The sequence below is a fragment of the Canis lupus genome, chromosome 17 (assembly GCF_048164855.1).
Source record: "Canis lupus baileyi chromosome 17, mCanLup2.hap1, whole genome shotgun sequence".
NCBI lineage: Eukaryota > Metazoa > Chordata > Mammalia > Carnivora > Canidae > Canis > Canis lupus.
This window is the reverse complement of record NC_132854.1, coordinates 14,876,601-14,904,563: the sequence shown is the minus strand read 5'-3', so window position 1 is coordinate 14,904,563 and position 27,963 is coordinate 14,876,601. Positions and strand designations below refer to the sequence as shown.

General features: G+C 36.2%; 1 protein-coding gene across 2 annotated transcripts in view; it reads right to left on the bottom strand.

The window, feature by feature from the left end:
* The window catches only part of UGGT2 (UDP-glucose glycoprotein glucosyltransferase 2), a 191,763-nt gene that overhangs the window by 121,400 nt on the left and 42,400 nt on the right, over positions 1-27,963 (bottom strand). The window contains exons 6-10 of one of the 2 annotated variants that reach the window (XM_072782599.1): positions 22,233-22,329; positions 18,926-18,998; positions 16,740-16,840; positions 12,638-12,737; positions 10,332-10,407 (exon numbers count right to left, since the gene is read on the bottom strand). In XM_072782599.1, the coding sequence (XP_072638700.1) occupies positions 10,332-10,407; positions 12,638-12,737; positions 16,740-16,840; positions 18,926-18,998; positions 22,233-22,329 (447 nt within the window). The remainder of the gene's footprint in view (positions 1-10,331; positions 10,408-12,637; positions 12,738-16,739; positions 16,841-18,925; positions 18,999-22,232; positions 22,330-27,963) is intronic. The other variant, XM_072782600.1, reaches the window with a different exon arrangement.

Here is a 27,963-nt window from a genome sequence, read left to right as displayed (position 1 = left end):
CCCCAAGGAAATCTTGAGCTTCCTAGGTAGCCTAAAGAGACTGGGGCTTTGAGGGTTGATCTTGGACAGGAGGCAAAGCCTTGGGCCCCCTTACAGCAAGGACAAACATCAGAGATATCCTTGTGCACACAAATGAGTGTTACACTCACAAGGAAAGGTGACCTAGAAAAACAAAATGCACTGCAGAGACACCACAGAAGCTTGCCTGTCTCACCTTGGATCTTGGTGAGGGAAGAACAAGTTTTCAATAAAAATTCCTGGACTCTTTCATCTTCGAGCTTGAGGCTTAATTTCGTAACATTATTAAGGTCCAAAAGACATACAGAGACCTTTTATCTGAAGTGGAGTTAAGCTGGAAGTACTCTTTGGCTTTGAGCAGAAACAAATACAAATTCCAAATGAGAAACAGAACCTCAAAAAAAAAAAAAAAAAAAAAAAAAGGAGGGAATACATTGCAACATCTCTCTTTAACAACCAATGGAGCCAGACCATTATATGAAGCTAAAAAAAATTCCAGCTGAGTGGATCTCAGAAGACTGGCTGAGTTTTATAATGGTAAATTTGTTTATAAACATCTCTGGAGGCCCCTAAGCTGAAACTGCATCCATCTTGAATTTAAAAATTGAAGTCAGATATATCTTAATGTAAGAGATTTTCTTTTCCAGGATGACTAATGAGAGAAGATAATATTAAAAAAAAAGTTTTACAGAATAACATTTGGAAAGGATATTCTTATTTAGGGATTTTCTTTAGAATTCTAAAATTTTCACACCTTCCAAGTAATTAGAAAAGGCATGAGCTTTTATTTAGGTTAGGTATAATCCTTTACTTGGATTTTGTATTTAAATACCTGCATTTGGTTTATTAATATCTGATTAAAAAAAATTCTGAACTTTGAAGGGAAATTTACTATACTTTGGAGTGAAAGCAGTTACCTCCTCAATAAAATCAAACCAAATTCACTTATATAACTTCAGCACGGTCGTATTTTCTGAATCATCTCTGCATGCATTCAAAGTCAAACCATACAAAAACCCATACACAGAGAATTCTCATGCTCATTCCAGTGCCTTTCACCTGGTCTCCCAGCCCTTCGTGGCCCATAGAGGTGATTGGGTTTTTTTCCCCCCTAGTTTCTTTCTTATTTATCCTTCCAGTGTTCCTTTATGTAAACAACTTATACAAACACATATCATGTTGTCTCTTTCTTTCACAAAAAGACTTACTGCCTGCACTATTGAACTTTGGAATTTGCAAAATCTGGTGTTCCAGTTTAACTCTGATCTACATTTCTTGTAAGGAGTGAAGACAGATCATCTTTCTACATATTTAATGACCACTATTATTTCTTTATTGTGTATAAACCTTTGATTTACATGTTGTGTGGGAATCGTACTCTTTGGTGTGCATGGATGAGATGCCACAGCAGTGACATACACCCGGGATGTGTATATGCCTGGTCCATGCTCAGAAACACTGCAAGGGACACTCCGGAAATGCTGGCCTTCTGGTCACCACCACCCTCTTCTCTAGGGTTGGAACTCCAGTTTTGCTTTGTTTTTTAGGTACCACTCACATACATACCCGACATGGTAGCAGATAACATGGACTACTAGTCCAAATGCATTTAGCCAAGATTAATAACATGAAAGCCATTACCATCCTTGTCTTTCTCCTAGCATGCTCTGAGGCAGACAGCTAACCAAGATGATCACAGACACCATGATTATTTAGTTTACTGATTAAATTCAGATTTCTTGCTCTGAAATCAAAGCTTGTTTCAAAATTCTTTCACGGACTCCAAATGGAAGAGAGGTAGAAAAGGTGATGGCAGTGGTGGCCCCAGTGGTCCTGAGCAGCTGGAGCCAGTGGCCAGCACTGATGAAGAGTGACACTGCATGACGGCATGAACAGTTTGTGCTGGTGCCCTCCTGGGGTAGGTCCCTACCGTTCATAATTTTTCAGAGTATTCCTGGCTATGATTCTTTGCCTACTTTTTCCACATGAATTGTTAGATTCATCAAGTATCAGAAAAAAAGGAGCTCTTGGTATTTTTATTAGATTCTGATTGTATCTATAAATTAACTTAGAATTGACTTTGTTGTAATCTTCCAACATAAGAACATGGATGTCTTTTAACACACCCATAAGGATTGTTTTCAATTTCTTCCTTATATAGGCTTTATATACTTGCTAATAAGTTTATTACTAAATGCTATTTCTGTTGCTATTATAAATGGATCTATTCTTTCTTACATCTTCTAACTAGCTGTTTGCAATATATGGAGCCTATTGATATATATATATATATCAGAAACAAATATAAATATATATATAAATATATATATTAAAATCATATAACTTATTATCTTTTGTTGTGGAGTAACACATGTCCCTCTCCAAGTTCAAATACTGAAGCCCTAACCACCAATGTGACTGTATTTAGAGATAGACTTAAGGGATGCAAATAGGGTAAAATGAAGTCATGAGGGTAGTGCACTTCATATGCATAGAGGAAGGCCATGTGAAGACACAGCAAGAAAGTGCTGTGAAAGTGGCTGAAAGTGGCTGTCTACAAGTGGGGAGAGAGCTCTTACCAGAAACAGAATCTGCCAAGAGCACCATCTGGGACTTCCAGGCTCCCAGACTATGAGAAAATAACTTTTTCTTGAAGCCACCCAGTCTGTGGCAGCCTGAGTAGACTAACATACCTTTGTTATCTCCAGTTTTTGGATTTTTTTAGCTGATTCTCTTACACCTCATTTCCCCCAGTATTTACATTTCTAATACATTTCTCTTGACTAATAATGTTGGCTAAGAGCTAAAACAATAATGAATTACAGTGCCAATAATGAGCCTCGTCCTGTTCCTGATTTTGGTGAATGTGCCCCTAGTACTTTTCCTCTAGTAAGATGCTGGTTTTTAAGCCAAGATACACACAAATACACATATACACACTTTTAATCACATTTTTAAAAGGTATCACTGATTCCCTTATGATTTCTTTGAAAATTTATTTTATTACGATCAGAAAGGTCTTGAATTGTAGAAAATGCTTTTCCACATCTATGGAGATAGTCATGCTACTTTATAACTAATATCTAATTGTATAATTATATGAACAGATTTCTTAATATTGAACCATCCTTGCATTCCTTAAACTTCATTTGATTATGATTTATTATCCTTTTAATTTATTAGTTTTACTGTTTTCATCTTTTAATGTATTAATTTTTAACCTTTATTAATTTCTTCTTTCTTTTGGTTTTATTTATTGCTCTTTTCTTCACCTTTTAGATCCTGTATTAATTTTATTTTTATTCTTTCATTTTTACTGATCTAATATTTTAAGGCTTTTCTCTGAACTTTGTTTTGTGCCCCAAAGATTCTAGTAGTTTGTTTTTATTTTTTTAATTTTTATTATTTTCTTAATATTTTATTTATTTATTCATGAGAGACACAGACTGAGAGAGAGAGAGAGAGAGAGAGAGAGAGAGAGAGAGGGGCAGAAACATAGGCAGAGGGAGAAGCAGGCTCCATGCAGGGAGCCTGATGTGGGACTCGATCCCGGGACTCCAGGATCACGCCCTGGGTCAAAGGCAGGCGCTAAACCACTGAGCCACCCAGGGATCCCCTAGTAGTTTGTTTTTAAACATCATCAAGAAATACTGCAATTTTGGGCACCTGAGTGGCTCAGTCAGTTAAATGTCTACTCGATCTCAACTCAGGTCTTGATCTCAGGGTCATGAGTTTAGGCCCTGTGATAGGCATAGAGCCTACTTATAAAAATATAATGCAATTTTGATGTGCATTTTATTTTTTCTTCTACTTAAGGGTAAATAGTTTTAATTTCCCAGCGAATAAGCCCTTTCTCCTGATTTTGTTATCAACTTCTAGTTTGACTGCACTGGGATAAGAGAATTCTTTTCTGTCATATCTACTTTCTAGAATTTTTTTGCCACTTCATAAAAACTTGAGAAAACGTATATTTTCTCTATTATCAAGAAACAAAATCTATTATATCCCTGTAAGACCTAACACATTGATAACGTTGCTTGGTTGTCAATATCCTATTTTGAAAATTTATTTTCAGTCTTCCTGTTGCCTCTCCTTTTGCATAGCCCAACCTTTCTCTACTCATTAGTAATTAACTATGTACTTTTAAGTATGTTTAGGCTTCCACCGCTGGATTTTTCAGCTTTAATCCAATCTGCTGATTCCCAAGTACCTCAGTGAAAGTAATCAGCAAGTTTATTCTATTTTCTACCTCCCTCACTACCTGTATTAGTTGCAATATTGTATCATGTCAGAGCACGTGCTATTTACATACCACATAATAACTCTTTCCCTCATCCACATTTCTGTTTAGCTGTACAATAAACTCATTCAATGGCCACCAGGCAGTTATTCTGCTTAAGTATCTTCAATTAGTATTTGGTCAGAAGAAATTCCTCAGAAAGCGCTCTTTCCCTGAATTCTTATTGTTCCACATTTTTGTGGCCTGCATATGCCTATCCATCTGAAAGTAAAGTTGAAGGACAGCTTTTCTTTCCATGAGTATTCCCCCTAGGTAGAATTTTACTGTCTCCTGGTGTTGAATATTGTTTTTGAAAATTTGATGCCAATCTGGTTCTCTTCCCCTATAATCCTTATTGCTAAATGCACAAATAATTTTTTTTCCTATAGCCTTTGTTTTGATGACTCTTGATCAATTTTCCCAGTTATAGTGTACCCTTTCAATAATGTGGGTTCAAGTCTTTTATCTCAGAAAGTTGTCTAATTAAAATTTTAAACATTTGCTCTGTCCATTTCAGAGATTCCACTACAGGAATGTTGGATTTCCTTTACCTGCCTTTTACTTACCATTTTTCTTGAATCCTTTCTATTTTTGTTTTAATTTCTTTGCATTTCTTAATTCTATACACTATGTCTTCTACTGTGTTTTCTATAAGGTCAATTCTGCCTTGTGCCATTTGTAATTTTGATTTTTATTTCTGAAATGGCTACTTTGAATATCTTCATAAAATCCTTCCAGTACTGACTTCACATCCTCTGGCATCTGGTCATCACCCCCTCTTCCCGGCCGACCTTCACAGTGAGTCACTGAATTTCTGCATCATGTGTTGCTTTCTCAGCTTCCTTAGCTTATCAAGCTTGATGAGCTTAATGTTGTGTTGCAATCTTTCTCTGCTTAGTGAAGTTTCTTCATCTATAGTTCTGCTCCTCCTCTCCATCTTTTACAGTGAGTTCTTTAGATGAATGTAGTTCTACCTTTCTGATTAAGCATTATCTGAATCACATATATTTTCTTGCACCAGACATTAGCAGGGGAGATTGTTTTAGAGTAAAAGAGGCAAAACTAGCCTTCCAGGTTTCCTGGCATGAAGTTTCCTTATAGCGATCGACAGTTTAAGCTGGGTTACCCAATGGAGACAGTCTTCTTTAGATTCTCAAATATTAACTTGGCTCAAAGGCTCTTATGACTGGGCACTTCTTCTCTTCTCTTTGCCACCAAAGGATGCTACAGTTATCTCCTGGATGAGCTGTCCCCCTCTAACTAGCTAGGTTTTCTTTCTTTTCTTTTCTTTTTTCTTTTCTTTTCTTTTCTTTCTTCTTTTCTCTCTCTCTCTCTCTCTTTTTTTTTCCTAGGTTTTCTTATATCTGTCACTTCCATGCACTTTGCATGACTCCTCTCTCCACCTCCCCCGGCAGACATGCCCTCTCCTATTTTAGTTTCACCAGCCCATGTTGTGTTCCAACTGAGTGGAGTCCTCTCCTCTAAGGGTGAGTACTTGCTGATGATTTCTGGGGCTGTAATTCTGGGATGTCTGCCACATTCCACTTTTCCTCTGCCACACGATTGTAGCTTTATGCTTCCGTTCTATTGGGGCTGGACATTTTTGACCACACACAAAATTTAGAGTTTAAGGTTTTTCCCTTCTGCTAGTTTTGCTGAAAATGTTGTTTCATTCTTCTTGTTTCTATGTATGATTTTTAGGAGAATAAATGGGACTATTTTGAATTGGGCTGCAGCCATCTTCCTATTGGAACCAATCACTATATTCTTAACAACAAAATGTCAGCTTAGGCCAGCTTTAATTCAAAATATGATAGAACTAAATAAAATTAGCCAAATCCAACCTCCCTAGCTAAGTTGATAATAAAATGCTGAATTCCACAAATAATAAAGATATTAAAATTCAAAAGACCCAAATAATTCCTAAAAACATGAGGAAACACAGCAAATACTAAGATTGCAGATAATGTTAATCCTAGGTAATGTAAATAACAGATCTTTTTAAATGTAATATTAGGATAACTCTTTCTGTAATAATTATATTTCTGTATTTTCTGTAATTATTACATAATAATAATTATTATAACCTTAAACTTGTCATTTTGACTACATTACCACTAGGTTCTGTCATCTTGCAGTTGTAAATATTTACAAAATATGCTCACAGATGATTCTAATCTGAATCATATAAGTACATTTTACAGAAGAAGTTTGAAGATGATGATTTTCTCAAAGTGAGTACCAGGAACTAAATCCAGAACTTCCGCCTGTTCTTTCTTATTTCTCTAGCTATTTTATCCCTTCAGTTCTACTAACAGCCCTATAATCATAGTTTCATAGAGCAACAGAAATTATTCTGAATTTCTTTCAAACATAGAAACATTGTTTTATAGTTTTAAGAGCGTAAGATAAAATACAATTTAGCAAATGGGAAAGTAACATGTGGAATTTAATATAATTGATATTACTGTGACCAAGTTTTTGATATAAAGAATTCCCAAATCTCAGTGGCTTACTAGAGGAAACATTTGCTTCTTGCTCATATCAGATATCCATACCTTCAAGTCATCTTTGGTTCTAATCCAGGGCTTTTTTCATTTCAGGCAACAGACCAGGAGAGCAGCCTCTATGAGGGACATGCCTCGTGATAGAGAGCAGAAGTAAAAAGGCAAATGAACCACAAAGCTTCTGCTTGCATGGATGTGTGCATCTGTTCATTTAATATTAGCTAAAGCAAGAAGTGACAGGGCAACAATCAACATCAGAAGGAAGTGAATATTTGTGAACAAGAACATAAGAACATAATCCATATCAGTATTTCATGTTTTACCTCTGCAAATGTATCAATCAATGATCTTAAATTTTTAAACAGTCCTTCCCTATGACTTTCTATCTACGAGCAATATCATACCTTTTGGTCATTAAATATTATAGAGAAACTAATACTGTGTCTCCCACTTTTCCAGCTAGCTACTGTCTATTTCTTGAGTTATCTCTTGCCTTCCTAGAAGGAAATGAGACCACCTATGTCATTACAGCTCAATTACTGGGACTGAGAAGGGAGATAACCTGAGCCGATGTCACTTAACTATTACAGGAAATTCTTGCCCAGGAAGATAAAGCTATAAATGAATAAATAACCATTTGCTTCAGGAAATTCTTGCAAACAAATTGTTCCAGGCAGATCTAGAATAGATCTGCAAAACAGTCTGGTTTGCAAATCTGAACAGTTACCTAATCTTGGCAAAGAGCTTGCTTATAAGTTTGCTCATCAAAACCATCACTTTTGTGTTGACCAATCCTAAACTACTGGGTTACAAATTCCATCCAATCCCAAATAATTCCCCCTATCTTGAAAGACCCAACTCAAACCACTTGAACAGAAGCCATAGAACCTCTAAGTAATCTACTATAGCATCCTTCTTTTGAGAGTAAGATTCTACCAAAGTGGTGTTCTCCCCTACTGCAGTAAGTTATTAAAATCAGCTTTGCTTGGTCAACAGGTTTTCTGTTGGTTTTCATAGAAGACCTGACAGTCTACACTAGATTCTTCCTATCCTACCTGGTTTTATTAAATGCATTTCTCTAAATTTCATGTTATTCTTCTGAAAATAGCAGTCAAGAATTTTGAGAAGAAATGAAACAAGATCAGATTTCTTAATTTCCTTGAATATCTTTGCTTTCTAATCACCTGGCAAGATGCCTGGCCCTTGAACAAACTCAGAGTGCTTATGAAATTTATCAGGAAGGAACTATGTATCAGAGCAAAAATTCTGGTTCTCTACCAACTCTGTGGCCCAACAGAAATCACAGGATTTCATTTTATAAATTAGGATATTAATAACTGTTATAATATACACATAACATTTAAAAAACTGTTGCTAAACACTGAATGTATTACAGATAACATTTTAAAATTCAACAGTTTTCAATTCAACAAATGTTTTTTTTTTTTTTCAACAAATGCTTCTGAGGGAAAATGTGCCATACCAGGCACCATATTCATTCAAGCCTTCAGATTCAGAGTTTACTGATTCCCTCAATTCTATCACCTTTCACTTCCATACTGCTTCAGTAGCCAGCTTTGGTCATCACCCTATGGTCAGGCCATTGCACTTGTCTACCTATGAAATTTTCCAATGCAGAGATCTGGGCCTTCAGATCTTCCAATGACCTCTCTTTCATCCCCATTGTATTCTTTTTTTAACATCATAAGGTCCTCCAGCCTTTCAACCCAAAATCACTACTTGGAGAAAAGCTCTGATGGCCACAGCACCCACTTTGGACAGCTAAATGAGCAGACTGGGTGAAGCCACTCATATTCTAGCTTCCTTCATTTTTCCTCCCTTTTCTTCGCTATCCTTTCTTCTTTTCCTACTGCAGGTGCATTATTCAAACAAAATTCACTGTGAATACAGGAACTTTCATTTAAAAACAATCCACTTTGTTCCAAGAATGGTAAGACCCACTAGGAAAATTGCAGGGAAGAGTAATACTACAGCTAGTTTTGGAGGATAAAAATAATTTGTTAGGTGGTCAGCGAGGCAAAAAATATCCTTCACATGGAAGCTAAATGATGGCTCCCAACACCCAGGCTCTAGGCATGAACAAGGCATCTACTTCTTCACTATTACTGTTGGAGTTGCTGGTCGTCATCAGAAGAGCTGACGTCTATGGATTACAGACTGTCAAGAACTATTTCTGTCTTGTGGGACAGGCACTGTTGGCTGGCTAAGGTAACCCACTTCTCCTTTGCTTGCCTCAATTACTAGAAAAGAACATGACTTTTCTGGCAGCTCTTGAAGCAAGAGATAGCCGCATGGCAAAATTCTGGTCAGTAAGATGAAGTAGTCTGTTCAAGTATTCCTGGAAGGCTTTAGAGAGGATGAATGTGGCTAATACCATCTTCCTGCCCCTTTCTGCTTTGAACACAATAAGAAGTCTAGAGCTGTGGCAGCCATTCCATAGCCATAGAAGAAGAAAATCATGTCTGTAACCACCTACTTTGAGACTTTTTTTATGGGAGAAAAACAAAATCCTACTGTTCAGGGCCCTGTGCATCTGGTTATAATTCTTAAAGCCAAGGCAGTCCTATGTCATTAAGTTGGGCAGTGTCCTAAGCACTTCACAAATACTAACACAGACAGCTAGGATCATTTGGATTCTTTTTTTTTTTTTTTGTAAAGATTGTATTTATTTATTCATGAGAGAGAGAGAGAGAGAGAGAGAGAGAGAGAGAGAGAGGGAGAGGAGGCAGAGACACAGGCAGAGGGAGAAGCAGGCTTCATGCAGGGAGCCCGATGTGGGACTTGATCCCGGGACTCCAGAATCACGCCCTGGGCCAAAGGCAGGTGCTAAACTGCTGAGCCACCCAGGGATACCCCCTCATTTGGATTCTTAAGGTAATTTAATAGACCAATTGGCAGAATCTTACCAAATTACTGATCAATTGTGACCTATATGCCGTAGGATTCTAACAATGTTCCAGTGGTCCAAACCTGACTCAAGCCTCATAAGCTTTTAAAGCAAACCAAATATGAGAAACATAGTTATAACTGTTAACTCATAGCTTTATTCTTTTTTTTTTTACTTAAAGGTTTTATTTATTCATGAGAGAGAGAGAGAGAGAGGCAGAGACATAGGCAGAGGGAGAAGCAGGCTCCATGCAGGGAGCCTGACATGGGACTCGATCTCGGGTCTCCCAAGCTCACGCCCTGGACTGAAGGCGACACTAAACGGCTGAGCCACCTGGGCAGCCCTATTCTTTATCTTATAAAGAAAACCATACTATGTGGACAGAAGGTCTAGAGTACAGGGTGAATGAAGAAATTAAACAAAACATATGTTAGGAAAGATTGGCTAGAATCACAGATTGTAGGCTATATAAAGTAGACAATCTAAAAATGGAAAAACCCAAACTATTGTAATAACCAAAAAAAGCACAAATTATCATTTTTGTTTTCGTATGAAAAATGAAGATCCAGAAAGTCTAAAATAGCGATAGTGTAGTAATTAAGAAAAACTTCAAACAAACCTTTTGATTTTCCTGTATTTCCTCCCTCATAAGTTGATTTACAGCAATTCTGGTCAGAGATCTGGGAAAATAAATACTGATATAATTAATTTTTCCTAATGTTTAGGACTAATCTTTAATTCAGTGAAATATAATAGTCTAGATAAGAATCTAAAAACTTGAAATGCTTCATGACCAAAAAGTATACATTTCCATATGGCCGATTTGACAACTGGTACCATGGCTTTCATTTGACAAGGGTGTTCAATTTAGATGGATTACAGACTGTCAAGAACTCATGTACACTCTGGGTGATATACAGAATTGCTGAATCATTATATTGTACATCTGAAACTAATACAACACTGTATGTTAATTACGCTGGAATTAAAATAAAAACTTAATTTTAAAAAAAGCTCATCTACACTAACTGTATGCATGCAGTAATAAGTACTATCAAAACTTATTACTAGACACTTACTTTTCAAATATACTTGATGGAAAATGCTATTTTGTGCTATTTGGCCCATATAGAGAAAGTTCATATGAAATTACCAGTATCATGATATATGTCAATGCAAATGGGCAATTTTCAGAATTCTTGTACACAAAGATTTTGGTTAACCTGGGACCTCTACCAAAGTATGCAAGGTCTAAATGGCTCTAATACTGACTTCATATACTCACTCTTGAAGAACTTATAACTCCCCTATAATTTAAAAACAGAGATGTTTTTTAACAAGTCTATTAACTACATTTATTTGACTTGATAACTCCTAGCAAAATTAGTTACACATTTGTTAATTTTATGCAAACAAAATGATTGAAAAATTAAAAGACTGTTAATGAAAAGTTCTGTTTTAAAGTAAAACGTGAGCAGAAAGGTGTATCTTAAAACAACTCATAAGTATGTGATATCTCCTAAAATTTGGGCATTTGGGAGAAATTACAATGGATACTTTGATAATACAAATTTTTCATTCATTTGGCAAATATTTTATCATTTACTGATTGTCTATCAGGTGACTTTAACAATATGCTCAAGCTTATAAGTTAGCCAACTTAGCAGTGTCAGCACAGTTTGCAATATTTTTAATGACCAACCACAAACTAAGAGCAGAGTTTAGCAACAGATCCCTGAATTACAACTGACTTACTGTCAAAAGAGTGAATAAATGGTCTTCCTAACACTGGAGTTATTTTATTTGTATTTGATCTAGTAATTTCAGAAACAGCAGTGTATCTAAATATTTATATATACGTGCATATTTCTATTTTAGTATATAAATACTGACTTCTCAAATTCTTGGCTGTTTAAAATTAACACAAAGAGTCACATCAATATATTAATTTTTAATCTGTAAATAAGTTGACAAACCTATTTTCAGGGTCCCATGGAAAGGTTCTTGTGATCTTGTGGCCAACTATGTACTATTTATCTTACAAAGGAAAGAATATCTAGATTTAAAATTCAGTAATGAGTACTGTGGATAAATGTACAAAATAGTGTATGAGACAAGGAGAGGCCTAACAATCACCCACAGGCTATGATGTGGCCAGTGTAGAGATGCTCTCCAGTTCCCTTCAGAATAACACTGATGCACTTATCACATGCTCTGAATCTTCGATATAAGCTAACTTATTTTTTATTTCACTGGTTGCTTATAATTTTATATCCTGTCATTCCTAACCAGACTACAAATGCCTAAGACTTTTGTTATTTTGTAAAACTATGATTACTTTTACACATGCAGATGTATTATCTATTGCACTACAAAATAGGTTTAATATAAAATCATTACTTCTGGAAGCAATTTGATTAGGTATCCTACTGACAAAAAAGCATTCCACAAAATATTCCATAAACAAGACATTACTACCTATTTAGAATCTGAAAGGAAGAGAAGAACATGAGCTACTCATACTCTGGGCATAAATCTATTTAGAATAATACTTTTCATCACCCCTACCTAGAAAAGAGAAAAATATTCCATCATTATTCATTACTTAAACAAGTTTTATCCTGGATTTCCGTATCACTGTTTATGTTTAAATAATTTTAATAAATTATTTTTCCTTTCTATTTGACTCTAATGTAAGAGTTCTATCTTGCAGTATACACACGTATGGACAAGCCAGTATTTTCCTCTGATAAAAAAAAAAAAAAACCAACATACAGATTAAAAAAATACCCTGATTTCATTAACACTATATCATATAGCAGAATTAATTGATATCACTATGTTAAAATGAAATCAGCTATTTTCATAAAATTTATTTAATGGAAAGAGTTCTGGTTATACTCAAAGCAATGAACTTTAACATACCTGGCTTTTACGGGGAAGTTCTGTGAAATGTCTTTCATTAATTTTATGGCATCATAAACTGGAGTGGACATTATTTGAGAAGCTGCCTGAAAACTAAGATCTGGGAAAAAAACATAATTAAGGAATCTAGCATAATGTCAGATCTTTATAGGTTTTCCATGTAATTTAAATAATTTAGTCAACATTTCTTGCCATGTATTTATAAATAAGACATGTTAACACTCTTATACTTAATATTCTTCAAAAGTTTTAAATGGAAGGCTATCACTTATGTCCAAATAAGGTTAAGTTTTACACTTTTATGAAGGACTAATTATCATTTAATATGTATTGTTTTCCACAAATTACAGTAGAGCTTCAAAAAGAGATACAGGAAAAGAAATGCTGATGCAAAGCTATTTTTTTCTAAGGTTGAATAAAACATGCAACAAAAAGTTTGATAATAACAACAAAAGGAAAAAAAGAGCTTTGAAGAGCCTGTTCTGGAAAGAACTTTAAGATCCAATGTGTTCAACTCAGTATATATCAACATTCACTTTCTCTTTCAACATGTTTTACCTTTATGCTATAATAAAAAAAATCTTAGACTTAGTATTTGCCCGATACTACAGTTCTTTGGAAAGAAAACTGGCTTATGTAGTCAGTCTCCAGTATGTTGGATGCTGTAGCTGTAAGTAAGTAATCTTACTTGGTCTCGTTTACCTTGTCAAGAGTCTGACAAGATTTTATTTATTTTTTAATATTTTTTAAAGATGTATTTATTTATTTATGATAGACATAGAGTTTCTTTCTTTATTTATTTATGATAGAGAGAGAGAGAGAGAGAGAGAGAGAGGGGAAGAGACACAGGAGGGAGAAGCAGGCTCCATGCCGGGAGCCTGACGTGGGACTCGATCCCAGGACTCCAGGATCGCGCCCTGGGCCAAAGGCAGGTGCCAAACCGCTGAGCCACCCAGGGATCCCCCTGACAAGATTTTAAACCTGAACTATGTTCGTTACCAAAGAGTGAAACATACTGTTTCTCTTTAATATTTCACCATGGGTAGAATCCCAGCTCACAACATACTAGTAAAATAACCAGTTTAGCATAACGTGGCTAGTTTTATTTCCACGTTCTCAGTGTGGTAAATTGGGTTGGAGTCAAAGCTTAGGAAGAGATGTTCTTAGCACAGCTTCCCATGGGATAGAGAGCCTAATGATCAAGGTTCAGTTCCAGCTCTGTATCACATTCTAGCTGAGTAACTTTAAATAGCATTTCCACAATCTACTCTAGCATGTTTCCAGCTCCAGCATCAGTACTCATTAATATCTCCTAATTGCTAAACACAATAGCCATTTTTCAAGGCTAATCTTACTAAGATCTATTCGCAAGAGGATCACTTCCTGCAAAGAAAATATACTCACTTTCTAGTCAATAAATGGTGTCAGGAAAAACTGGGCATTCACATGCAAAAGAATGAAAACAGACCACTATCTTACTTACACAATACACAAAAATCAACTCAAAATGGGTTAGATTCAAATTTAAGACCTGAATCCACTAATTCTGAAAGAAATTATAAGGGTAGGCTCCTTGACATTAGTCTTAGCAATGATTTTTTGGATTTGACACCAAAACCAAAGGCAGGAAAATGAACTAGTGGGACTATATCATACTACAAAGCTTCTGGACACCAAGGAAATAATCAACAAAATGAAAAAGCTATAGAATGGGAGAAAATATTTGCAAATCATATATCTGATAAGGGGTTAATAACCACAATATGCAAGGAACTCATATAAACCGGTGTAGCAACTACAGAAAACATTACAGTGATTCCTCAAGAAATTAAAACTAAAACCCTCATATGATCCAGCAATCCCACTTGTGGGTATATATCCAAAGGAAATGAAATCAGGCTTTCAAAGAGACACTCCCACATTCATTGCAGCATTGCTCATGATAGCCAAGGTGGAAACAATCTAAATGTCTGTGGCTGAGTGAATGCAGAGAGAAAATGTGGTATATACATACAATGGGATATTATTCAGCATTAAAAAGAATGAAAGTTCTGCCATTTGTAACAACATGGTGAACCTGAAGGACATTATGCTAAGTGAGAACAGAGAAAGGCAAATACTACACAGTGTTGCTTATATGAAAAATCTAAAAAAAAAATTCGAACTCGTATAGAGTAGAAAAGTTGCTGCCTGGGGCTGGATGGAGGAAAGAGGAAGAGGTTGGTAAAAGGGTATACATTTTTAGCTATAAGATGAAGAGGGTCTGAGAATCTATTTTTTTAAAAAGATTTTATTTATTCATATGAGAGACAGAGGAAGAGACAGGCAGAGGGAGAAGCAGGCTCCCTACAGGGAGCCCAATGCAGGCCTCGATCCCAGGACCCCAGGATCATGCCCTGAGCCAAAGACAGATGCTCAACCACTGAGCCACCTAGGTATCCTGAGGGTTTGGGAATCTAACATATACCGTGGTGACTAGAGTTGATAACACTGTACTACATAATTGAAATTTGCTAAGAGAGTAGAAGTTAAATGTTCTCACCAAAAAAATTTACCTGATACGCAAATACTTCACTAAATATTAATGAATACTCGATAAATGGAAATCAATAAAAAGGTATTGCTTACTTTCTCTGTCTTGGAAATCTACTTCGTTTGGCTTCTATATAAGGTGCTCTCTATTTCTCATCATTCCCCACATCATCTTCACTGGCTCTACTTTCCACCCCTGGGTGAGCTGCAGCACCAATCATGTACTGATTGGTCACTCTACACTACCGGTTAGCTCCTCTTCCTTTTTAAGCCTTTATGCTAAGATGTTCAGCTTTTTCAATCCTCTCCTTTTAGCCTACAGACTTTATGTTCACCCCACTAGTGCTAGTGGACCTTGTCATTTAAGGATGTCCAGTCAACTTAAGCGGTCCTTTTAACATCAGTCTCATTCTTCTTGAACTCCATCTTCAACCCCAAAGCACACTAACATGTTTTATATTCTATTAAGGCTCAAAGATGGAAACCTTCAAGCCATCTTTGCCTCCTCCCATCTCCAGCCTTCCTTTCTAGGCTGTCTACCACAGTCACAATGCAATCTCGCACCACATTATTCCAGCGATGTCCTAACCAGAGTTCCTGTTTCTAGTCCAATCAATCTACCTTACACAGTCATCAGCTGGATGATTAAAACTAAGCTGACTGTGCACATCTTCTGTTGATCAGCCTTTCAAATGCCCTATCACCTACAATTATCATCTGCAATTGTATATTCTAAATTATGGGTTCCTCAGATAACATTCTGAAGAAGAAAGTAGAATAGTGCTTGCCTACAACAGTTGGAGAAATTGGGAAAAAGCGGGGAGTGACTGTTAATGGGTACGTTTTCTTTTCAGGGTATTGAAAATACTCTAAAACTGACTATGCTGGCAATTAAAAAGTTCAGAAAATATACTAAAACCCATTGAATCATACATTTTAAAGGGGTGAGCTGTATGCCAACTATCCCAATAGGCTGTTAATAAAAAGTTGATGAGAGATGTGACAGGAGTTATGGGTTACACAGGAAAATGATGTCCCCTCAAACCAACTAAAAATTACAAGTAATAAAAAAGGAAATTACAAATTGAAAAGGTCTTACAGTTCAAACTAAATTTTGATCACAAAATATCTGCTTACAGGAGGTTAGCACAAAGGCTGTTCTAAGCTAACAGTGAAATATGCAATGGTCTATCAAGATCAAAATTTTAAACAGAAGAAAACTAGTAACATTTAGTTCTGACTTCCTGACTGACTAGTCAGGATTTTTAATCAATGTTAGACACTCCTTGAGATGTGATTTTATACTTGAAATGAACCTAGAAGACAAATCAGTGAACACTTTAAAAATGATTAGATAATATTAAACAGCTACACTTTATGTGATTTTAACTCTTTTAAACATAAAAGTATGATTTGCTTGATGCTTTTTAGTTAAGTATCAATTTCCACAAAAATTCACATCAGTAATTATTATTTATGAAATAACTTATATCATGTTATATACAGTTTATTTAACAGAACAGAGATAGGTTACCAAAATGCTACATGAAAGTAGATCAAAATAGTATACCTTGTAGTTCCCAGACTTTCAAAGGCGTCATTTCTTTGTTACTCTCAATCAGGTATTTTTGGAATGCTGTCAGATTATCTCTAAGATCTGAATATCTTTCTCTGTATTAGAATATTAAGTTATGTTAATTATTGTCACCTACTACAAGCAGTATAATTTTGAAATTAACTCTTTCAAATAATTAGATATAAACTAACTGTTCACCAGGATAATACAGCATGATGCAGCTATGTCCACAGAACTTAAAAAAAAGAGATGTGTATATGCACTTTTTCTTTAATTTTATACTTTTTTCAATATATAAAACAAAATAAAACCAAACCTAGAGGGATATACTCTTGATTGTTAACATGTTAACATTAACTAGAAGGGACCCAAGGGTTAGGGCAGAATTATTAGCTTTTATTATGTTCTATACCATTTAGCATTTGATAAATTACAAGCTTTGCTTTTATAATTTAAAACAAAACTATTTTATAAGGAAAACATCGATGCTTCCTATACAATCTTAGGATTTACTTCTGAAAAGTTCCATCTTTGAAACTTATAAAAATCTTCAATAGGATCATTTTGCCTAATGTTAAACACACCCTGGTATCTTTTTTGAGACTGCAATATAATCATGTAGCAGGAATGACATTTTACTACATACAGAATCTCAACTGTAGCTTCTTTCTTCTCTCATGAAATCAAGATACGTGCCATTTCAGATTTAAAAAGAATTCTCTTAAAAAAACTTTACCACCAACACAACTTACAAAGCACATTATTTTCAACAGTAAAGAGAAACGATTTTAAAATGCTAAATAAAAAATATACAGAACCATATACATGGAAATGCATTAATCTTATAATTAACAGTAAACACAGTGCTGATACACAATTTTATTACATGGAACCACATTTTAAAAATGAATCAAGACTGACTACAACTGAATTCAATTAACTCCTCCTTTCTCAATATTTTAAATTACAGAACATATAAAGTTTATAAGAGCTATACGTTGGTTTTTATATTTAACTATAATCCTAGTAATTTTCACTGCTAAAATTATTTATGTAACTAGATAAAAATACATTATTCATATAATATCTCAAAGCAAAGGGTTTTGTCTAAATCAGTTGAGTCACTGTGTAAGAACTAATTCTGAGTACTTCCTCTTTTAAAAACTAATATCCCAGGGCTCCAAAGGCTTTCTGTAGGATGTACAATTTATTCCAATAAAAAGGTATGTTTAAAAAATAATTAAAGAAAACTGTGGATTCCAAGATTTTGAGACAGTTGACAATGGAATAAAAATGTATTGCTATCTACTAAATAAATACCTTACTTGGAACGAATCTGTTTTATACATTACATTCCTAAGGCCACTAGTATGCCACTGGGTCAATTTACTTTAGAAATATAACTCTGTCATCTGTATCAATTAAATTAGCACAGTTTCCAAAAATGTTCTCTTGCTCTGTAACAGTATCTCTGCACCAGAGAACTGACCTTAGTGTCCTTTATAATACTTAGAATATCAAGCAAAAATTAAAGCTATTAATAAAAACTATCCTTTACCTTTAACTAATTTTGCCTTTGTAATGAAACCACAAATTTTCCTTCTTGTAAATAAGGGAAAGCACATAAAATGACAACAATCCCCATACGTGAATATTCAGAGAGCACTCACCAACCATCCTATTCTTGGTCTTCAATCAGTGATGCAAGGAAAAAAAGGGGGTGGATACAACTTTAATTTCTGAACATTTACTTATACATGTATATGAAATTAAGACCAGATGTTAAAAGGTTTTTAATATGACAGTCTGCATACAGAAATTTAAGAAAATATTTTTTCTTTTGAGGCACAAAAATCTTATTTCATGCTAATGATCCAATACTAACCATAATTTTCCTAACCCAGTAGGCCAGTAAAAGATTCTATAATTTTTTGTTTTTTGACAAAGATAACTTTGATTATTTCCAATTCCTATTTTTCTAATCAAACTCATCATACTGTGAAAATTATGATTATTTTACTATTGTGTTTTGCATTAACCATGTATTATTTCTGTAATAAATAAAACCAATTACAGGTACATTACAAGAACATAAAACAGACACCAGCACAGCATACTGAGTTCCTTCAAAAACAAACTTAAGAGCACCGCAATGCCACTTCATTTCAATTCAGACTCACTTTAGTTTCTGGAAGAGAAATCCTTGAACTTCATTTATCTCAATCTCATCCTTTATAGTAGCATTGGTCACTGCTGTTTCAGAAACAAAAACAAAATATTTTCAGACTGGGAAAGAACTAGGTTGTCAAAAATTAGAATGCTATAAATTCTTTGTTTTACCTTGTTTTTCTTTCATGGACCAGCCCACCACTACATGTACATGCGCATACTTGTATTTCTGAGTGTGCTCTCTTTTTAAACAGGCCTGGGTCATTAAATATTTAACCAATGCTTTATAGATTATTTCACAGTCAGGGGATCCCTGGGTGGCGCAGCGGTTTAGTGCCTGCCTTTGGCCCAGGGCGCGATCCTGGAGACCCGGGATCGAATCCCACATCGGGCTCCCGGTGCATGGAGCCTGCTTCTCCCTCTGCCTACGTCTCTGCCTCTCTCTCTCTCTGTGTGTGACTATCATAAATAAATAAAAATTTAAAAAAAAAAAAAAAAGATTATTTCACAGTCAAATTCTATTTTATAACCAGAATGATAAACCAAGGTGGCTGCAACAAATTCTTTAGCTCTCAATCCAAGCAAGCACTCCAAGCCCTAACAAATATAGGCATGCTTGCATGTTTCCAATGCTTTAAAGACAGAAAATCTTTAGAAAGACACTAAAAAGAACATAACATGTTACTGTCATTTCCCTTCCTTCTCACCTCTCCTCTACTCAACAAATAACATACAGGGTGGTAAAAGGTACTTGGGACCACAAGAACTCATGAGCCCTTACAGCCTGGGGTAACTCTCCAAGTGCGCCAGGGACCCTCCAGTACGCTCCCCTTCCCTCTCTCCTCTGAAGGCTCACACCCGCAGTACCATAGCTAAAAGCCCTGGGTGCCCTGATCCAGTCTTCCTTCTCCCCCTTTTATCCTTTCATCAGGCTGCTTGCTATGATGTCTGATTCCTGCCAGACACACATGAAGAAGAGAGACACAAAAGACACAAATGCCACTTGGTGGAGAGACAAATAGACAATTTTAATATAGTGTGTAAAACTTTATGAAAGAAAGCACAGAATATATGCAATATAGAAAAGAGGAAAAATCACTCTTGACAAAGCAGCAAGACAGCCAGCCATCTCAGAAGTACTGATGGCCAGATAGGAGTTTTAAAAGATTAGTAGGCCTTTGATGGGAGAAGAGTGGGAAAAAGGAGGAAGGTTTCAGGCAGAGGGAACAGCAGATGCTAAAGGACAGAAGTACTCTAAAGAGGTCATAAAGGCTTAAAATGAAGCCAAACATGGAGGCATCCAGGGAACAGAACATCATTCTGTACGGTACATTAGTGCTGAAGAACCAGAGGGTACAAATGAGAGGCAGAGGGAGAGAAGGCAGAAAAAGGGTGGAGTATAAAAAGCTTTCTTTGCAATGCCACAGTCCTGGAATTTACGAGGGGGGGGGGGGGTTATGCAGAGCCTCTGAGGGATTTTAACCAGTAGAGTCACAAAGTCAGATTTTCATCGTAAGGCATCCAACCCAAAAGCACCGTAAGGGATACTGATTCATCTACTTTGGGTAGTGGGGAGGACTCCAGAACAGAAGGCCAAAGATCAGAGAGGCCAGTTAGAAGCCTGATGCACGGAAATGGAGGGAAAAACAGAACTGAATAAAAGAGTGGCAACTAGAATGGAGAAAAGATCTATTCCAAACATACGTTAGTGGGTGAAGACAGAATTTAGTGTGGAATATAGATCACATGTCATGACTTGTCTTTTTACATTTTTTTCACCTGACTTTTTAAAAGAAAATTCCAAGCTCAAGTATAGCTAGAAAATGCTTTATGTTACTATCATGACAATTAGATACATTACACAGCACTGTAAAGCTGCGTATAAGCTATATAGAAATACACAAAATCTGAATGTTATTACTCACACTATATAATTCCAGTAACTCTAACTGGCAGGACTTTTTTTTTTTTTTTTAAAGATTTTATTTATCTATTTATGGGGGGTGGGGCAGAGACACAGGCAGAGGGAGAAGCAGCCTCCATGCAGGGAGCCCAATGTGGGACTCGATCCCGGGATTCCGGGATCACGCCCGGGTCGAAGGCAGGCGCTAAACCGCTGAGCCACCCAGGGATCCCCCCTGCTTTTTAATTTTTTATATTTTTTTAAAGATTTTATATATCTAGTTATGAGAGACAGAAAGAGAGAAAGAGAAGCAGTAACTGGCAGGACTTTACAGTAATACAGATCTTTATTTGAAGCACTTTCAGGAGGAGTGGCCAGGGCTAGGTCTGTGATCAGAGCAAAGCCTTTAGGACTAGATCCTGAATAGAAAAATAAAGTTAAAGCAGAAGCCACAGAGGAGAGCATATAAAAGAATGAATTAAAAACTCTTAACCTCCTGGGTGGCTCAGTCTTTTGGGCGTCTGACCTGATCTCAGCCCAGGTCATGGTCTTGAGGTCCTGGGTTCGAGCCCCACGTGGGGCTCCCCTCTCAGCTCAGCCTGGCGTCAGCTTGAGGTCCTCTCCCTCTACCCCTCCCCTTGAACTCGTGCTCTCTCTCAAATAAATAAGTAAATCTTAAAAAAAAAAAAAAAAAAAAGTAACTCTTAACCAAGAATCATGTATAAATAAATTTTGGATGAACCAGGTAATAAAAAATTTTCATAAGAATCTGAAAACTAGTTTCTTCAGGTCTCCTCAGTCCTTTATCTAAAGCATGCAGTTAGTGCATAACCACAGACAGACAAGGGTTTGCAGATCACAGATCTAATCAATCCACTTCATCTAAACTAGCAATTTATAGGCCTCTCCCCATCCTACTTCAAGAGCAGCAGCAGCATCCTAACTTTATCATAAATACATGAGACAAAGCTTCCTAAGACTGCGTGTTGCCAATAACTTTCTGAGACACTGACCCACACTGACACCCCCCATTACTGCCAGTCCCCCAACCTCACCCCTATCCCCAGGCTGGACTGGCTGGGCACTCCTGGCTGTCCCTACAGCTATGACCAGCCTCATCTACTGCCTCAGCCTGCCTTGCATAGGTTACCATTTTTTATTTATTGCTGAAAATGAATGGGAAGTCACCAGATAAAGCAAAACAAGATGCTTTTTCCAATTTAAAGAAGTTCTTGAGAGCACAATATCAAATATATTTCTTTCAGATTAAAATCAAATTCTAAACTAAGGAGAAACAGGGTCTACTCCATCTCCAGCTTCAAATTAACATGTGTAAGACTATAGTCATTAAGTTTTCTTAAAAGTACGCAAGCCTGCCAATTTTTATTCCACTCAAGCACAGACAGTAAACTTACTTTTGACTTGGGTATCATCCAAAGCTTTGTATTCTGTACTTTTAATTGCTAGCTCCACACCGTAGCCAGATAAGTACATTTTCTGTGAGACTGGTTTCTGTTCCAACACAATTTAGTTTTTAAAAAAGAAAATATTTTGTTAAACAACTTCTTTTAAATTCAGCACATTTGTGTATTAGGACATTAGGGTAAATTATTAATATCTTTTTTTAATCACTGTGAAATATTATTATTTGGGGGCTATTTATACTCTAGATAGTATATCAAGGACCCAGAATTTGGTTGATTACCATGTCCTTACTTTCTAAAAACCTTGTCATGGCTCTAATGTTTCAATTACTCTTTTTCAAAGAAGAAATACCTGTCCTTTTTGTTATACTATGGTAATTTCCCCATTTCTCCTATGAGTTAATGAACAGAGGCTCCAATATAATCAAGTTTCAATAAAACTGTGAACCTATAAATAAATAAATAAAACCTTTCACAGTGAACTACACAAGATTTGCTATCCAGCAAATGCTATTCACTTGCTAATTATCTAGATGTAGAACTAGTGTTACCAAAAGTGATACTGAAGAGAAGAGGTAAAAGACATTAAAAAAAAAATTGCAGTTTTGAACAACCTGATTAAGTTTTTCTTCAAGTTTCTCAATGATTAAAATATACCAAATGCCAAAAATCAGTATCTAATCTTGCAACAAGGGCAAAAATTGCCTAAAATGGAATTGTCTCCAGTACTGATGATCAGAATTTTAATATCGAATTTTCTCCTTTCTGTAATGGGCAAATACAAAATGTACTTCTAAAGATTACCCCATCAAGGAAGAGAACTCACCACATTTTTTCAAATGGTAAGCAACCTGGATAAATATACATAATATTTTTAGAGGATGTCTAAGGTTCTTTCAAGCTTCCAGCCTGAAATTCTTTTCAGTTCTGCTACAATCATCATCATTTGGCACATCCTTTCATGGCTTAGGAAACAGTTTAACCTAGTGCCCAGGAAACATTCCTGAACATTCTGTGCACCTCTGCTTACTCAAGTTTGCAAGAGGGCAGTTTTGCAATCCTACATGATAGAGAAGAGGTAAAGAGTGGAGGGAAGGAGAGCCTCAATAGTGTATTACTCTTTTTACTCTCTTCTTTCCTAACTTGTCCCCCGCCCCCGTCCACCACAACCTTAAAAATATGTCCAGAGTGACTATTCCTGGGCTGTTCTATTTCCAAATAAGATGATATAAAAATTAATTTCAGATATACAGAGACATATTTAACACTGCCACCCACATGAAAATGTAATTTGCTAATTTCTCAGGCACATGCTATAATGAAAAATAGTATGAGGAGACTGGGTTGCTTATAATTATGGTCATCTGAAAAAGTTGAAAATATTTTAGAGTTTTCACTTTCAAACAGGTCAATTTAAAAATGCATCTTGACTATCCACTAAAAAGACAATCAGCAGGTAGAGAAGCAAATCAAAGCTCCAAATCTACATATTTTGTTACAGTCCGTAAAAGAAATATAATTTCACAAAACCAATTTCCATTATCAATTCTGAAATATTAGCTCCTCAGAAATAAATGTTTATTAAATTCATATTTACTGTCTCCATTTGAAAATGTATTAATATAAAATGTGAACTGTAGTCTAATAAGTTTGGATTTGCAAACCAAAAATGCTCATAGGCTAAATCAACCAGTGAGAAGAATCTTTCTTCATTTTTCTATTTCTTCTCTCCCCATAAAAAGGCATCTGTTCCAAAGGCAGCATAAGCAACTCCATTTTATTAGAATTACATGTTGACTAGATTTAAAATATAACTCTTTTGAATGTACAATATATCATTCATTAAAAAGGTTATAATTTGATGTGACAAAGTGACAGTCAGCTAGTAGGATTTCATAGTATATTTAATGGTCACATACTCCAAAAAATAACTTGGGACACTAATTCTCAATAGATGAGCATCCTCTCCTGTAGGGTACATTAGAATCACTTGGGAGACATATTTAAAAAGATAAACAGGGATCCCTGGGTGGCGCAGCGGTTTGGCGCTTGCCTTTGGCCCGGGGCTGATCCTGGAGACCCGGGATCGAATCCCACATCGGGCTCCCGGTGCATGGAGCCTGCTTCTCCCTCTGCCTGTGTCTCTGCCTCTCTGTCTCTCTCTGTGTGACTATCATGAATAAATAAATAAAATCTTTAAAAAAAAAAAATAAAAAAAAAAATAAAAAGATAAACAGTAATTTGATCTCCCACTTCCATTCCTACCCTGATATAATTGACATAAACACTGTATTACTTTAAAGTGTAAGACATAATGATTTGATAGGTCTAGACAATAGGAAATGATTACCACAGTACATTTTGTTAACATCTATAGCTTATTTTTTATAGCTCATTTTTTTTTCTTGTGGTAAGTACTTTTAAGATCTCTCAGCAACTTGCAAATATGCAATACAGTATTATTAACTATAGTAATCCCAGAACTTTTAACAGAAAGTTTATTCTTTCCACCTTTACCCATCATCACCACCTCTCATTACCGCCAATCTGTTCTGTTTTTTGTTTTTCTTTAGGTTCCACATAGAAGTGATATCATGACAGTATGTGTCTTTCGTGGTGGAACTTACTTCAATTAACATAATGCCCTCAAGGATCCATCCATGTTGTCATACACAAAAGGCAGGATTTCTTTATTTTTAATGATATCATCCCTTTGTACACAGAAACATTTTCTTTACCCATTTATCGACTGCAGAACACCTGGGCTGTCCCCAGGTCTTTATTATGGTAGGTAATGCTGCAGTGAACATGAGAGTACAGATTTCTTTTCAAGTTTGTGTTTTGTTTCCTTTGGATATACACCCAGAAGAAGAAACACACAATCACATGGTGGTTCCTTTTAAAATTTTCTGAGGAACTTCTATACTCTTTTCCATAGTGGCTACACTCCCAACAAAAGTGCAAAAGGATTGCCTTTTCTCCACATCTTTGCACCCTTGTCTTTTTAACAACAGCAATTCTAACAAGCGTGATGTGGTACCTCACTGTAGTTTCTATTTACATTTCCTCATTAGCAATGTTGAAAGCCTTTTTATGTACATGCTGGCCATTTGCATGTCTCCTTTGGAAAAATATCTATTCAGGTCTTTTGCCCATTTTTTCATCAGATTTTTTTTTTTTTTTTGCTACTGAGTTGTAAGAGATCTTTATATATTTCAGATATTAAACTCATCAGATAAATGATTTACAAATATTTTCTCCCATTCCATAAATTGCCTTTAGTTTTGTTAATGGCTTCCTCTGCTGTCCAGAGGCTTTTTAGTTTGATGTAGTCCTACTTTATTTTTTTCATTTATTTTTCACTGCATTGCACTTTATTTTTGCTTTTGTTGCCTTTCCTTAGGTATCAGTTCAAAAAATCACTGCCAAGACCTTGTCAAGCGGTTTTTCCCTCAGGTTTTCTTCTAGGAGTTTCATGGTTTCGTATTTTATGTTTAAATCTTTAATCCAATTCAATTTTTGTGAGTGTTATAAGAGGGTTAGTTCCATTCTTTTGCATGTGGTTATCCAGGTCTCCCAGCACCATTTAACTGAGTATGGTGGCTCTCTTGTTGAATATTAGTCGACCATATATGCACGGGTTTATTTCTTGGCTCTCTCTTTTTTTTATTGGAGTTCAATTTGCCAACATATAGCATATCACCCAGTGCTCATCCCGTCAAGTGCCTCCCTCAGTGCCCGTCACTCAGTCACCCCAACCCCCCCACCCACCTCCCTTTCCATTATCCCATGTTCGTTTCCCAGAGTTAGGAGTCTCTACATGTTCTGTCACCCTCACTAATATTTTCACTCATTTTCTCTCCTTTCCCCTTTATTCCCTTTCACTATTTTTTTGTATTCCCCAAATGAATGAGTCTATATAATGTTTGTCCTTCTCTGACTTATTTCACTCAACATATACCCTCCAGTTCCATCCACATCGAAGCAAATGGTGGGTATTTGTCATTTCTAATGACTGAGTATTATTCCATTGTGTACAGAGACCACATCTTCTTTATCCACTCATCTTTCCATGGACACCGAGGCTCCTTCCACAGTTTGGCTATTGTGGACATTGCTGCTAGAAACATTGGGGTGCAAGTGTTCCGGCATTTCACTACATCTGTATCTTTGGAGTAAATGCTCAGCAGTGCAATTGCTGGGTCGTAGTGAAGTTCTATTTTTAACTTTTTGAGGAACCTCCACACGGTTTTCTAGAGTGGCTGCACCAGTTCAAATTCCCACCAACAGTGCAGGAGGGTTCCCCTTTCTCCACATCCTCTCCAACATTTGTTATTTCCTGCCTTGTTAATTTTCACCATTCTCACTGGTGTGAGGTGGTATCACATTGTGGTTTTGATTGGTATATCTTCTCCCATTTTGTAGGTTGCTTTGGTTTCCCTTGCCTTCATAGATGTATTTTGCAAGAAGTTGCTGTGGCCAAGTTCAAAAAGGGTGTTGCCTATATTCTCCTCTAGGATTTTGATGGATTCTTATCTCACATTTAGATCTGTCATCCGTTTTGAGTTTATCTTTGTGTATGGTGTAAGAGAATGGTCTAGTTTCATTCTTCTGCACGTGGCTGTCCAATTTCCCAGCACCATTTATTGAAGAGACTGTCCCTTTTCCAGTGTATAGTCTTTCCTGCTTTGTTGAATATTAGTTGACCATAGAGTTGAGGGCCCATTTCTGGATTCTCTATTCTGTTCCACTGATCTATGTGTCTGTTTTTGTGCCAGTACAACACTGTCTTGATGATCACAGCTTTGTAGTACAACCTGAAATCGGCATTGTGATGCCCCCAGCTCTGGTTTTCTTTTGGCTCTCCATTCTGTTCCACTGATCTCTATATTTTTTATTTTCTAAAATTCTACTAATTAACATATAGTGTATTATTAGTTTCACAGGTAGAGGTCAGTGATTCATCAGTTTTATATAATACCCAGTGCTCATTGTATCACCTGCCCTCCTTAATGCTCATCACCAAATAACCGCACCTCCTCACCCCTCCAAAAACTCTCAATTTGTTTCCTATGATTAAGTCTCTTATGGTTTCTCTTCCTCTCTGATTTCATCTTATTTTTCCCTCCCTTTCCCTATGCCCCTCTGTTTTGTTCCTTAAATTCCACATACAACTGAAATCATATAACTGTCTTTCTCTGACTTATTTCACTTAGCATAATATCTTCTAGTTCCATCCACATCATTACAAATGGCAAGATTTCATTTTTTGGTGGCTGAGTAGCCATCAAAATGATCTCGATCATTTACTATCAGTTGAGACACGATTTGTGACCCAGTATGTGATCTATTCTGGAGAAATGTTCCATATGCACTTGAGAAGAATGTGTATTCTGTTGCTTTAGAATAGAATGCTGTGAATATATCTGTGAAGTCCATCTGGTCCAGTGTGTCATTCAAAGCCCTTGTTTCCTATTGATCTGCTTAGATGATCTGTCCATTGTAGTAAGTGGGGTGTTTTTCCGTCTTGTCCAGAGAAAAACAGATGAACTTGAGAACGAAATACTAATATGGCAACAACAACCCCAGAGAAATATACACTCAACAAATCAGAAGAGGAACACCTGGGTGGCTCAGCAGTTGAGCGTCTGCCTTTGGCCCAGGGCATGATTCTGGGGTCCTGGGATCGAGTCCCACATTGGGCTTCCTGCATGGAGCTGCT